The 14919-nt window shown below is 39.3% G+C and overlaps 1 protein-coding gene across 11 annotated transcripts in view; it reads left to right on the top strand.

Moving 5' to 3' along the window:
• Positions 1–14919, top strand: part of ANK2 (ankyrin 2) — a 251354-nt gene that overhangs the window by 154065 nt on the left and 82370 nt on the right. For all 11 annotated transcript variants that reach the window (XM_040237434.1, XM_040237432.1, XM_040237433.1 and 8 more), the window contains 4 exons: positions 1541–1639; positions 2620–2718; positions 6340–6438; positions 7372–7470. In XM_040237434.1, the coding sequence (XP_040093368.1) occupies positions 1541–1639; positions 2620–2718; positions 6340–6438; positions 7372–7470 (396 nt within the window). The remainder of the gene's footprint in view (positions 1–1540; positions 1640–2619; positions 2719–6339; positions 6439–7371; positions 7471–14919) is intronic.

Raw genomic sequence — 14919 nt, 5'->3', positions numbered from 1 at the left:
CTTTGAGACATCTGATGATTACTTCATTTAATGATCACTTCAGTAACATTTTTAAAAGACTGATTATTTCTAAGGAGAGATAATTTTATGTTTGCTATTTTAATATAGAGAATAACAGTATGAAGAAAAATCTGCTTTGTCCTAATATTCATAATGTTTATACTTTAGGACTATATACTATTTGTTTAGAAATGATAACATTTTAATGCAGAAGGGTGTATCTTCCATCTCATTCTTATGGTTTGTGAAACTCAAAGCTGAGCTCAGTCAGAACTCTACGAATCAAAAGGCCTCAGACTCTTAAACATAAAGCCCTTTCTCTAGTTGGAGAATCTTTTTCTTTTTTTTTTTTCCTCTGTAAATATTACTTCGATTTTTTAAAGGTCAGAGAACTTGTCACCTTATAGAAGTAACACCATGGCTAGGGAGCATGAAGTTTGAAGAACATGGTTTAGATTTCTCAACCCAAGCAGACTGTAGGAGAGCCGGCCTGCAGGCCATAGTTGAGATGCTTTGATTGGATATGAGCTCGGGGAGTGGGAGTGCCAACTGAGAGGAGAGGTAGGGTAGCGCAGTATGGAGACACAAGATGCGCCGGGAGAGGATAAATACACTAGGTGTGTGAACGATGCAGCAGGGGATGAACGTATTTTATGAATATCCTGTTAGCTGGAATGTAAGTTCTAAAAGGGCAGCAGCTTTTGTTCACTGATGCATTCAAGTGTCTAGGACACTTCCTGGCATATGAGAGGTACTCAGAAAACACGTTTTAAACATACAAGTGATTTAGGTTTTAAAGATACCCTTTAAATTTCAGTTTTGCTTGATGGGAGATACTTACATATGTAGTGAGGCTGTCATTGACAATAAATCACTTTTCCCTCCTTTCTCTATTCTTTTATTAATTCTTAACTGTACTTTATCTGCATGCCTAATTACTTAAAATAATTACTTGATGTACCTATGCCAGGAAATTTACATATAACTGGCCAAATATATGGTGTGATATATGAGTGATCGGGTCGCTATTTATCACTTAGGTAAATCCCTAAAATAGTATCCTGTCTTTGGGTGCTGGAGAAATTTATTCTGAACTCATTTCCTGTAACTCTGGGTGTTTTTTACATTGATGTGATGTTTTACTGATGAAAATATACATTATTGCTGCAGTTATAAAGTAGAAGTCGTAATTGGTTGATCAGTTTATTCAAGTGAATAAATAGATTCAGCAGGAGAATCAGAACGGGTTTGAAATGAATGTTGTTTGGAAGATTATTAGCTGGGTTATTTTAAAATCTCACATCATAATATAAGTACGCAATACAGAAAATGTAATTTGAGGGCAGTGTTAATTAACTTAGAGAGCATGTCTTGGATGGGAAGTTATATTCACTTGGAGGGTTTGTTTTAGATATTAAAAAATGCAGTTTCTAGGGAGTGGTTCTGAATTTTCCAGGATTTTTTTCACAACATGCTATTATAGATGCTACTGTGTATTTTCTTCTTCAAATGTACACCTTTGCTTTCATTCTCTCCATAGAGTGGACTCACATCTTTACACCTTGCAGCCCAGGAAGATAAAGTGAATGTCGCTGATATTCTCACCAAGCATGGGGCTGACAAGGATGCTCACACAAAGGTAAAGCCAGTCACTGTTGATATCGGGACAGGTTCTAGCCTGGATGATTCCCAGCAGCATACATTCACGTCACCCCAAGTCCAAGTCCCCGCCTCTTCAGATGGCCATTCTGATTTAATTGTGGCTCTCTCTGCTCACAAATATTTAATGGTGCTCCATTTTTGCTGGAATCAAGTCAAATGGATAGCAAAAGATACCAAAAGATTCCAACTTGGCAGGCTTAAGTTTACCCTCTTCCCCTCATCACATCGGAGAAGGCATTGGCACCCCACTCCAGTACTCTTGCCTGGAAAATCCCATGGATGGAGGAGCCTGGTGGGCTGCAGGCTAAGAGTCTGACACGACTGAGCGACTTCACTTTTACTTTTCACTTTCATGCATTGGAGGAGGAAATGGCAACCCACCCCAGTGTTCTTGCCTGGAGAATCCCAGGGATGGGGGAGCCTGGTAAGCTGCCGTCTATGGGGTCGCACAGAGTCGGACACGACTGAAGTGACTTAGCAGCCGCAGCAGCCTCATCACATCTGTTAGGCAAAATGACTTGCTTTCTTCTTTCTGTTCCTGCTTGCCTCCATGTCCTTGATTTCTAAACAGCTTTTCTCTATGTCATTAAATTGTACGAGCTCACCTTATTCTCATAGGTGAGCAAAAACAAAATTTTCTGTTTTCCATGCATCTCCTCTGGATCCTGTTAGACTCAGTCTCTCTTCCTTGCTTTCAGATCCTATTATCTGTGTCTTTCTCTTAGCTCTTCGTCAGGTTAAGTTGCCCAGTGACGGATCAGCTGTGCTGCGTTAAGTTCCTGCACTCAGGGGTCTGCTCTGTATCTGTATCCACAGGGTGCATATAGCATCCGCTAAGTAATATCTGTACAACCAAACAGAATTTCTACCAATCCTACCAGAACTGAAGCTCTCCCTAATCCCTCTCCCCTTCAGTTTTAACCACTGGAGTAGTAATTTACTTATTATTCTTTATAGCTTGGTTACACTCCTTTAATTGTGGCCTGTCACTATGGAAACGTGAAAATGGTCAACTTCCTTCTGAAGCAGGGAGCAAATGTCAACGCAAAAACCAAGGTAAAATACTTGTACTCATTTCTGTTTTCTGTAAACCATTGGTTCAGCCATAGGGACACTTCACTAGCTCACCATAGTTAACATATTTTCCTTTTAGTGCTTCTAGTGATTTTGAATAAACCATGCAGCTTTGTGCAACTGTTTGAGACTTTTCTTTTTAATAACCTTTGACAGCCATGTAGGTCAGCTTCAGAACTACTTCTGTTAGGAAGTTCAAGTAGCTGACATTGATTTAACAATTCACTGCAGGATGCAATAGATGCCGGCAAGAACATCTTGATGTTCAGGCCGATTTCCTTTACCTTGTTTCAGAGCCTTGACCCCCTTTCCCCAGCCCTCATCCCTTAGTGAGAAAATACAATTAGGCTGCCTGGACTGCCTGCCTTTCATTTTAATGAACTGTCACATTTGGAATACCACGTGGTCGTGCTCAGTGAGGCAGTAAGACGTAAGCCTGGGTTGGGAGTTTTCAAGGATAATGTAGAGCTGAGTATGTTTCACAGTGTAATCTGAAAGGGGTCTATCCTGCAAAGCATGATGGGAACATAACACCACACTTCAGTACATTCAGGTTATTTCAAGGGAAGAGAAATGGGTAAAATAACTATTGGTACTATGCATAGTGTAACCTGGGAGCTCCGATTTTTTTTAGTCCAAAAATGTATGTAATTGCATCATTTATGTAAAATCACCAATTTTCAGCTACGTGAGTAGGCTCAAGTAAATTACTGTGAGCACTTTCAGGATTTTTCAAAGTCATCATTCAAGATGATACTAATTAGAAACATAACAAATTTCAGAAGTTAGCTTTTTCATATCCTCTTTGAAGCATAAACAAAAGCATGTCTATACATAAGCATATTTGTAAGTGAATTAAAGTTATTTTTTAAATTATACTATTAACATTTGAGATACAAAACTTCTAATCTGACTCGAGCAAGAATGGTGACTGCCTAGTTTCTGAGCAGTTCTTGAGTTCTCATGAAACTGTACTTGGAGACTTATTTAAAAGCTCCAATATGAGGTCTCCCTCAGGCATTAATGTGTAATACCATTTTGGCTGAGTCAGTTCACGTACAAGTACTACAGGAAAGACTTGGAATCCAGATATTCTCTTGTAAGGCCTAATGCAGCAATGCAAAGAGATTTTGGCAGAACTTGAAAATATTTACTATATTTTTATCTTAGGTGTTTGACTGTTGAAATAGTTATAATATTGAGAAGCCAAACATGTGGTCTAGATAACATCATTTGTCTCCCTTCGGTTTGATCTGCATTCAAATGGACATTTAGAGAAAAATCTGTTTAACTTTTAAGGTTTTTAAAAAGTGAACTATGTAGATTTTACTTGCAGTTGGAAGTATCTTTTCATGTATCTTCAGAGGAGTGGATTGATCCATACCTCAAAGGACAGTCTTTTAATACACTTCAGAATGTTTTCACATGGAATGACACTTTTGGAAAAGAAATATAGTTTTCTTCCTCACATCTCATATGTAACCATAGTTACTACAAATTGTTTTGTTGCTATGAAAATATGTGTATTTCCTTTACTCTTCAGACGTTCATCACTTGGTATAAAAATTTGGAAAAGTTTGTAAAACTTTGGTGTCGTATTTATAAACGCAATGGAAAAGAAAAAAAAGAAAAGAAATATTACTTATTTTATGCTCCTGAAATATCCATGGATTGCCTGATTTGAGAGCAGAGTGCCTGCAACAGCTATGTTTTCAGAGTCCCTGAAGTTGATTTATATTTCCAGGTTTCCTGGAGTCATCCCATTACAGGGATATATAGCAGACAAGGCTGAGCTGATGACGTTCCAGTCTGAGAGATCCTCAGACAGACTCTCACATTTACGGTACATCCCCATGGATGGAAAGGCCCAAGTGAAAGCATAGACGGAATCGTGTGGCGCCCAGTGCGTTGCTTTTTTAAAAGTCTTTTAAGTAAATTTTAAAGCTCTAGTTGGCTTTATTAAATGATTCATGAATCGGTGGCATCCATCTAGCAAGTAGGGAGGAGTTCCCAAGGAAGACAGAAAGGGAAGGGTTTTTAAATGCAGAACAAAATAAAATACATATTTAAAGATTAAAAAATAAATGCAGAACAAGGAAGTCGTAAAGAAAAAAAAAGGGTAACCTGTGTATGGCAGACAGAAGGGGTCTCAGTGGCAGGTTACCTCATCTTCCTTGTATGCAGGGGACCCACGTGGCAGATTATTGCTCTGACCAGAAAATTCCTGACTGACCAATTAAGTCGACCTTTCTGGGGAGGTTGAAGCTTCTAGTAGGTTAGGTAGTAAGCCCCAATGTGGTGGGGTTGCCTGGCATAAGTGACTCTATTTGGGGCCTGTAGTTTTCAACAGCATAGAGATGGTCACTTCATGTGGACAGGAGAAGCAAATGGGCATGTTGGCCATGAAGAGGTGTGAGACTAGAAACAACTAGAAACAGGGGATGTATACTCTTACACGTTTAAGGTATGAATGGGCTGCTCAGAACTTAGAGCCCAGGACTCAGGGGTGAGGCAGGCAGACAATAGAAAAGTAATCTGATGGTCACTGTCTTCACGATCTTCCACCTAGGATCTGAACCTAGAATGATTGTGAACAAATTACTTAGCCCCGGTATTTTCACTTTCATCATCTCTGAAATAGGGAGACCGTTACTCATTCATTCACTCATTTGTTCATGTATTCCTGTATAAGACACCTACTATGTACCAAGCACCCTCATTTTCAGAATGGTAGTAAAGATTAAGAGAATAAATATAAGGTCCAATATCTGGCATAAAATGGGTGCTTGGGACACGACAGCTATTACTGTTTCACTGTGCCTCCAAGGATTCGAGTGCAGTTTCCTTGTATTGATGTCCGTATGCCACCAATCTGTACCATACCTAGCACTCCTAGAGTTCTGAGCAAGACTGGCTTCTGACTAACCTCAGCTACAATTTTTCACAAATCACAGTTGCAGAACTTTCATCTAAGTGAAAGTTTAGACCAGAGTGTTTAAAAGAACCTACTTTTAAAGGAGTTTTTATTTGAAAGTGGGCCACTCAGCTTCCAATGAAATCTTCTGTTAAGTGTGTACATCTTTGAAGATTTTCTGAAAGGAGTAGAAGATTTCGATTTACTGTCACTGGTTTAGAATTGCTAAAGCTAGCCCAGAGGTTAGTGACGCAGGAAGTCACAATGAACAAAAACTGGTTTGTATGATCCTCCTAAGTTTCAGTTAAACAGTTGATGCTTCCATTTATCCTAGGGAAGGAATCACTGTGATAATACTCTTCCTCATTATAAATCTCCTTGCTCAGCATATCCTTGTGAATGCTAATTAGAATGCTAATTGGTGAAAATATAATAATAGTTACCATTTGGAGTCTGTTGATCTTGCTAATTTCAGAAGCCAGCCTCTTTGTTTAGCGGACCATAAGGTGTGAGGGAGTTTTGCTGCTGAGAAAATGGGTTGCTGGTGATATCTTGCTCCAGAGAAACAGGTCTCCGCGCCGACTTGGGTGTAAATAAGACTAAGAAATTCAAAATGAAGGCTAACTAGTTTTCCTCCTTCTCCCGCACACCCCTGCTGGGTCCGCCGCCGCCGCCGCCGTCGTCTACAGAATGGCTACACGCCTTTGCACCAGGCCGCCCAGCAGGGCCACACGCACATCATCAACGTCTTGTTGCAGCATGGGGCCAAGCCCAACGCCACCACCGCGGTAAGGGGGCGCCGGCTGCCCCTCACCACGCAGCCCCTCTTTCCCTTTGATTGACTTAGAATCCCCCTTCCCGGGAGCCGCTTGGGGGAGCTGAGTCCCCCAGCCCCCCACATCCTTCTTAAACCTCCGCACTCGGGGGGAAAGCCCGGGATTTCCAGAAATCAGCATGTGATTTCTGAGAGCGCTGGTCCCGGGAGAGAGCGCAGAGCCCTGACTCAGTCTTCCCTCCCGGGAGGGGGCCCTAGGCTCGGGCTGCGGAAGCAGGCTCGGCTTCCAGCTGGCTCTCGGCTAGCAGCGGAGTCCACCCCTCCCGCCCGATCTTCTTAAGGGAGTACGCTTTCTGAGGCCGCTGGCTCCGACTGAGCTCTTTGGGATGTGGAGCCATTGAAATGTAAACTAAGCGGTGCAATTAAACCAACCGAGATCCCCAGTGGCCTGGCCTGGGGCCTCAGTTGCTTGCTTGTGTTCTTTTGCTGCACGGAGAACTTCTGCACAGCTGTAGCTAAATATGTTGCCGCGTTCCCTGTGGTAACATCTTACCTGCTGCAGATGGCCTGCCTTCTGATGAGGACTGAGTGTACTTGATTCTTGTTCTTCGGAGGCCTCCTTCTGGATTCAAAGGTGACTCTCCTAAGCACAGTACAGAATTCGGAGCGCTTACTTGACAACCTCAGGGTTAAAGCAATCGAGTGCTTCTTATTAGAGCAGGCAGATGCAGCTTGTTGTGTTACCATGGTGACCTGGGCTATAGTTTGAAGAAGTTACAAAGAAGATTCAGATGTAATGGTAAAAACTAGTGATTTTCCTAAGCTGTGCCTTGTTCTGGAAGAAAATGCTGGCTCATGTGGAGCCGCGGGTGAGCTCATTGGCTCACCCCGCCATCCCCCCACCCCACTCTCACTTGCCTTTCTTTCTCTTTCCCTCGCTCTTCAGAATGGCAACACTGCCTTGGCGATTGCTAAGCGTCTGGGCTACATCTCCGTGGTGGACACCCTGAAGGTTGTAACAGAGGAGGTCACCACCACCACCACGGTAAGTAGAAGGAACCCATCGACTTTGGCTACGTTGTTGTGGTTTTTAAGCCACAGGCATTTTCATTTACAAAATGTTTTGAGCGTTTGAACTTCTTTGTGTGAACAGGTTGTAGAGACTTTGGGTGAACATATTGTAGAGAGCCTGTGTACCTTGAAGTATGCAGATGTAAACGCATTTACACAGCTCATACAGGGATTTCAGCTTCCTTTTGTCAATGTAAATCCTTATAAAATGTGTGAATGCAGTTTTATACCACTGAGCCCTTTTTCTGTGACTCGCTTCTTTTTCTCTGGCTCTTCTGCCCTGTTGCTGGGGTTGGGTGTGACACCCACTGCTGGCAAAGTGGTAGGACACTCCACTTTTCATCTCAGCCTGAAGGTCACTCCAGACACTGGGAAGACCTTGACCCCTTCTTAGCTCAGGACTAGCTCAGATGCATTCGCAGTGAGAACAGTTCATCCTGATTTTCTTCCTATTTCTGAGTATTTTTTTTTATTCAAAAAGAAAATTGAGTGTGCTTAGGAGAGAAACCGTGTCTGCATCTTGACAGAGTATATATTTAATTTTTTTTTGACTATATGGAATACAAGTGCTGATTCTTTAGGCCAGTGATCATCACTGGCCTTTGCCAGAGAAACTCTGGAATAGTGAATACCGTGATGGAATCATTCCTAATGCGCTTGTGCTATTCAGTTGGAGCAGAGCTTAAAGGAGGCCTCCTGAGAGGGAGACTCACAGCTAACAGTGCTCTTCTCTTTGCTTTTCTTTATTAACTTTCCTCTTTGAGCGAGAACAACAGCTCTATAATTTCTCTTCCTAAAGTAGAGAAGCAGAGTGACTAGCTGTTCCTTAGAGATGAGATGAGATCCAATGAGATCATGAATCAACAAGTAAAAAATTCTGAATGAGGTTCTAGTACATGCTCCAAGCTAGGAGTGATGCATATAGTTTTAGAACTCTTGATTCTTTTGATAGATGTGAAGAAGAAGAAGAGAATTTTGTTTTTCAGGCTGACAGCAAGTCCCTGCTGACAGACCTTGAAGCAGTTTGACATGAAGTTTTAAATAGAGTGGAAGGATGATGTATTAATGAACTGCAAGACACAGACTGAATCTAGATAAGAAAATGGCACTGCTTGTTTCCCCAAGCAAAATCTTTGGCCAGTATACCACAACATTTTTAAAGATTTAAAGCATAGCATTCATAAATTATATAGGAGAAAAACAAGTCTTGTCACCATCTAGCACTGTCCTGAGTCACTGTATATGAATGGATCGTAATGGCTTTTTCTTACTGTATGGTTTCTTATACCAGGAGAATCTTCACATTAGGGACCTTTACATATGTCTTTATTTGGAACCTTTGAAACAGCATGCACATCACAGATAAGTGAAACTTTAGGTGGCAAGATTGGCTAAACGTTTGTTCTAGTGGTCTCTCAACTTTATAACCTCTTCCATGTTCTATGAGTCATGTATATGCGTTTTTATCAAATGGCCACTAGATGGCATCTTTTTGCTATAGTGACCTGCTTTTCTTTCATTTAGTGTTTATTGGATATAAAAGGTGTGTTGGATTCCATGCTGGGTGCTGAAGAGTCATCAATGATAAAAGCATTATTCCTCCCGACCAATAACTTACAGTGTAGGGGGAGAGGAAAATGAGATTTTAAGTTTTGAAGGAAAATCTTCTTTAATATCACCAAAACTATAAAATTTACATGTTTCAAAGAGATCTCAGGCTCATAAATATTACTTAGAGTGATACTTTAACCATTCAGAGCTATCTTTTAAAAGAGGAGCAATTACTTTTAAATAGTATTGCCACACAAGTTCTCAGATACCTTGTCACAAATCAGACATAGGTCATCTCTCCACACGTAGCTCTAGGGGGATATGAAAACTCCTCAAAGCTCCTCTGTTAGCTTTTTTCCTTGTGTCTATTATTCTTTACGCTGCCTCGCTAAGCATTGCTCCAATAAAAACCACCGTACTTAGCAATCAAATTTCTATGTGAAAAGCCAGCAAATAAATATAAAACATAATAAAATGTTTTAGATTGTAACCGCTTTCAGTACGCAAAATAAGAAATCATCACCCACGTTAACCACACGAGTACCGCCTTTCTCTAAATGGGTAGTTTTACCGGTTACATGCTTTGCTATTGTCCTATCTTTATTTTCTGCTTCTCTTAGAATTGGATTCTTAGAATTATGAGTTTTATTGTTTTATGAGATGAAATTTGGGTATAAGGATTGAAAATACGAACTTATTCCTCCTGTGATATAGGTCTTCCGACTATGTACTCTTTTTCAGAAGAGATTTTCATTCTTTCTTTTTCCACATAATGATGATATTTAAAGCTATGACTATTATTTAGTAAGTTACAAATATGCCAAACATTGAAGGTAGATCTAGGATTCAAATTCAGGTTGTCAGATTACAAAATCCATAGTCTTAATCTTTCTGATATAATTGACCTTGGCTTTGCTAAAAGTAGTTTAATAGGAATTTTCAACTTTTAAAAACTTACATAAATAATACCCTTTATTGATTTTCATGGAAGGATCATATTCAGTATCATTTTCTAAAGTCTATAGATTCACTAAAAATTATTTGGAACTACTCACTGGTGGTAGGCAAATAGCATGAAGCAATTTAATAATATGTAAAATAAAGCAAATTAAATTTAATATTATTACCATTTGAATGTATTAGCTGAGCTACAGCCACACACCTCACATACAAACCTCACATCATTCACTTAGTACAGTGTGCCATTTGAGCAGCCATGTGAGTTCTTTGCCATCAGAGAGAGTCTCCTTAGCTATTCCTCCTTCCAGAGTTCTTCACCCCAAAGTATGAATAAAGTCATTGTGTGGAGAGGAGAGTAAGGTAGCAGTTTGTAAAGGAAAAGTCATTACTTCAGAAATTTGTGAGACATTCTGGGATTGCAGTTTGTTTCCTTAACCTTTGCTTTTCTAGCTTCATAAGGCGCAGCAGGGAGTATGAGACAGTTGAGCATTCTCCAGGGATTACAGTCATTGTCTGTTTGCCGGAATGGACATCAAAGTGGGAGGGACACATTTCTGGCCACAGAAGCCAACAAGCTCAATCTCCTAATGCAGTTTGGAAGAGTTGTGAGATATGAGTCATCCTTTTGTTATTGATCGTGCGTGCTAAGTTGCTTCAGTCCTGTCCAACTCTGTGCGACCCTATGGACTGTAACTCGCCAGGCTCCTCTGTCCATGGGATTCTTTGGGCAAAAACACTAGAGTGGGTTGCCATGCCCTTCTCCAGGGGCTCTTCGACCCAGGAATCAAACCTGGGTCTCCTGAATTGCAGGCAGATTCTTTGCCATCTGAGCCCCTAGGGAGCAGTGGCTCAGATGACTGGTCAGCAATCATCAGTTATTTGCATGGTTTTAAAGTGTTGTGTTTTATGTTGCATATGATCATTGATATGTGGGGCATACATACTGAATAACCTACTAAAATAAGAATGACATTATATTTATTTATATTAGCATTTAAACGTCGATTCTAAATCTTATATAATACCATGAGTCAGATAAAAGGGGAATCATAAAAATGGCAATGCAATAAATACATGTAAATCATTTGACACCTTTTAAGGTGGAGTCAAGAACTTTTCTTTGAATACAGGTCCCTGACTAGAAAGCTAAATGTTATTCTTGCACAAAGAACATCAATAATACATACTGTATTGTGGGTGCATGTATGTATCCTATAATATCTGTATAAATTTATCTGATGTGTTATCTTAAAGAGATAGTCTGTGTACAGAACTTTTTAAAACTTTTGACTCAGAACACTGAGACACACACTCTGAACACTTTGATTCAGAACCTTCTGCAAAAGGCTCTGAATGCAGAACCTTTTAAAACTTTTGACATATTTTTTCCCAATGTGCTATAATTGTCTCAACCACATGTGAGTAGCAGTTATTTTTGGTAATTCACCTTCATTGAGACTTTCCAACCTTTAATAGAAAAATATTACGTACATAGTACTTAAATTATATACAAAAATTATGTCAACATGTACAATTGGTATAAAGGTTGAGCTTGTAGTACTGATGGGAGACTGTGGCCATTGGAAGGCAGTATACTAGCTAGGGTCGCCCCGATGCCGCGACTTGCAGAGTATGTGATACTAAGGGAATGGTTGGCCAGGGGAGGGACCATATGATGGGAACTAAAGCACACTTTTTCTTTCACATGAAACAAACCAGGCATTATCCCCCATTTATAAAGATAACATGTTAAGGACTCATGTTTTATTTTCTGCATTATTATGTAAGTTAAGTCTGCCAGGTATCACATACTTGTTTTGCCACAATATATGATTTAACTACATCCTATTAAACTTATGCTTTGTGCACTATTTTCATTTTAATTTTAAAGTTGTTTCTAGTCTTGACCATAGAATCTGAGATTCTATAGCAGAAGAAGATGCCTATGATCATTTAATTATATCCTTGTTTTCTGTGGACTATTCAGATGGAGTTGCACAAAACTATATTTATGTTTGGCTAATCAAGTTTTCAAAGGACAGTTCATTTAAAGGGATGGGTTTTTTTTTTCATTTCTTTTATCATTAGTCATGAGTACAAGACTTATTATCCATTTAACAAATATTTACTGATGATTTTTTAAAGGTCAGACACTATGTCATGTAAAAATGCATCCTATATTTACTACTTTGTAAATAGAAGGCATTTTTAACATCTACCAAAAAATATTCATGACTAATATGATCAGTGTGTTACTTTTTCTGTTGCCACATATATTTACTTATAGTGATTTTAATAGCATGCAGTAACCAAACTAATGCAAAGCTAGTTCCACTGTCATGAGTTCAAAGAAAATACAGTCACATTATCAGCATCTGAAATAGAAACTGAGAATGTTGGGCAATATAAGTTACCTATTTAAAGTATATTTCTATCAGTTTTTAAATTGAGACGCATCCTCTTGTGGAACTATTTCCAGTGAAGGACAATTACTCTAGAACGTTTCTGCAAAAACTGACTTTCTAGTGTAGTTTAATACAGTAGATATCCCTTAACTTTTTAAATCATTTAATTTACACTTAGACTTATTTTTAAAGTTTCCCCAGCAGTCATAATTTAATAGGATCTCATTATCTCTATCCTATATATAAAATGCAAAAAAAGGTCATTTTTCTGCAATCTATGCACTTTCTTAATACAGGAAAGTGTAACAGGTTGCAAATTGAGTTGCACAATAGACCCACCCGAGGAACTTTTTTTAAACACCTGTAATTGGTTCCTCTCTTGAACGATACAGATTTAATTGACTGTGTTGAGACCCAAGCAATAATATGTTTTAAACTTCCCTAATAATTATAATATGCAGCTAGAGTTGAGAACCATTGATATAGAACTTAGATTATCATCTTCCGTGTTCAATTCATAAATTAATATTATAATTAAATGGTATATTATAAAAATTTGTTCATTCATCAAATACTTATTTACTGCCTGATAGTCTCCATAATTTTGGATACGTGCTTTTGTCATTCCTACAGTGAACTATTTGAACATCAGAAGCAACATTCTGGAAAGCTGAGCTTACTACTCTAGTCTTCAGTGTGACTTCCTCTGGATAACATAAGGCTTTCTCCATTTCTTCCTTTACTTTTCTTCCCCAGAGGAAATCTACGTAGTCATTATGTGAATTTTAAATGTATTTGCATAATTTTGTGTCATCGATTTGTTCCTCTATGTATTTGAGAAGCCCCTGCTATGTTTCTGGTTCTGTGGAAACCATCTCTTTAATGACTCACACTCAGGTAGGAGGTGGCTGAGGCAGGTACCTGTGTGTGTGGTGTGGCTCCCATGATGTTGTAGGAGTGAGTAGTAGCAGATAAACACAGCTAAACATATACATTCATTGGGGAGGGTCAAGGAGTGTTTCTCCAAGGAAGTTACATCTTACATGAGCCAGGAAGAGAAAAAAAGAACATTTCTTGCAAAGAAAAGGATATGGGAGGAAAACAGAGGCGTAAGAGAACGTGGCTGCCAACACGGATGCAGGGTTGGGGGAGCGATGTGGTCTCCCTGCCTCTGGCTACATCACCAGGCATTATCGAAGCCAGTTCATTTGACTCCCTGACAACCTAGGCAGTTCATCCAAGTGAAACTTATAGTCAGCCATGCCCCGTCCTGCATCCATAGATTTAGCCAACCTTGGATCACGTAGTAATGTAGTATTTACTTTTGGAAAATAGCCTTATGTAAGTGGACCCATGCAGTTCAAACCTGAATTATTTAGGGATCAACTGTATTAAGTTTTTTCTGAAGAAAATGGGAAGCCACTGAAAGGTTGTTCAGTATCATGTTATAATTTAATCAATCCCTCTTACTACAAAGAAATTATACCTGTATATTGGCCTTCTCTGGTAGCTCAGACAGTAAAGAATCTACCTGCAATGCCGGAGACCTGGGTTCGATCCCTGGATTGGGAAGATCCCCTAGAGGAGGTCATAGCAACCCACACTAGTGTTCTTGCCTGGAGAATTCCATAGACAGAGGAGTCTGGTGGGCTACAGTCCTTGGGGTCGCAAAGAGTCAGACATCACTAAGAGATTAAGCACAGCACACATATAAATATATTTTCAAATTAATCAACTGAATTTCCCTATAAATATATTTGAGGTTCTTTAATGCTTTTGGAAAGAAACAAGCTGGTAATGGGATACTAAAGACAAACAAGTCTGGAATATCTATGCAGCAAAGTTTAAAAACCTTGACAATTTATTGACTGTATTTTGATGTCTTTAGTTGAAGATTATACTCTTTATTCTGAGAAATTAGTATTTGAATGTTCTCATGGCTATGCCAATTGATGTACTTAATACACTTTCAATACAGAAACAAGAGACAGGGATACAGAAAAAAGAGACTGAGCCATCTCTAAGTGATATTTAAAGTTGTGGGATTTGACTTTTTATCTTTAGTTTTTAATCATTTTGGTATCCCTGGTGTCTCAACAGTGCCTGTCATGGAATAGGCACTCAAAATGTTTCTTGAGTGCCTGAATGACTAAAAAGTTCAGAGGACCTTTGTTTTTAAGACTAATTTAATATCAAATTATTATGATAAGTTATGCTACCTAATATTTACTGAATACTATTATATTCTAAATTCTGTTCTCAGAGCTCTTCTATATATTGTTTTGTCTAATCTTCATAAGTTTTAGGAAGTAGCATTATTATTCCCATTTTATACATGAGGGAATTAAGGCATGGAAAAACAGAGGCTTTGCTAAGGCCTCATAGCTGATGAGTGATGAAGTTAGAATCTGAACTTAGGCAGCCAGACTCCAGAGTGTGGTCTCGTAACCCTACCTGGTACGACAGGCAGAGACTTTGGCAGCTCTGGGGTGCTACTGTGGAAGGCG

Source organism: Oryx dammah, unplaced genomic scaffold (assembly GCF_014754425.2).
Source record: "Oryx dammah isolate SB20612 unplaced genomic scaffold, SCBI_Odam_1.1 HiC_scaffold_3, whole genome shotgun sequence".
Classification (NCBI taxonomy): domain Eukaryota; kingdom Metazoa; phylum Chordata; class Mammalia; order Artiodactyla; family Bovidae; genus Oryx; species Oryx dammah.
This window is presented reverse-complemented; position numbering and strand designations above follow the sequence as displayed.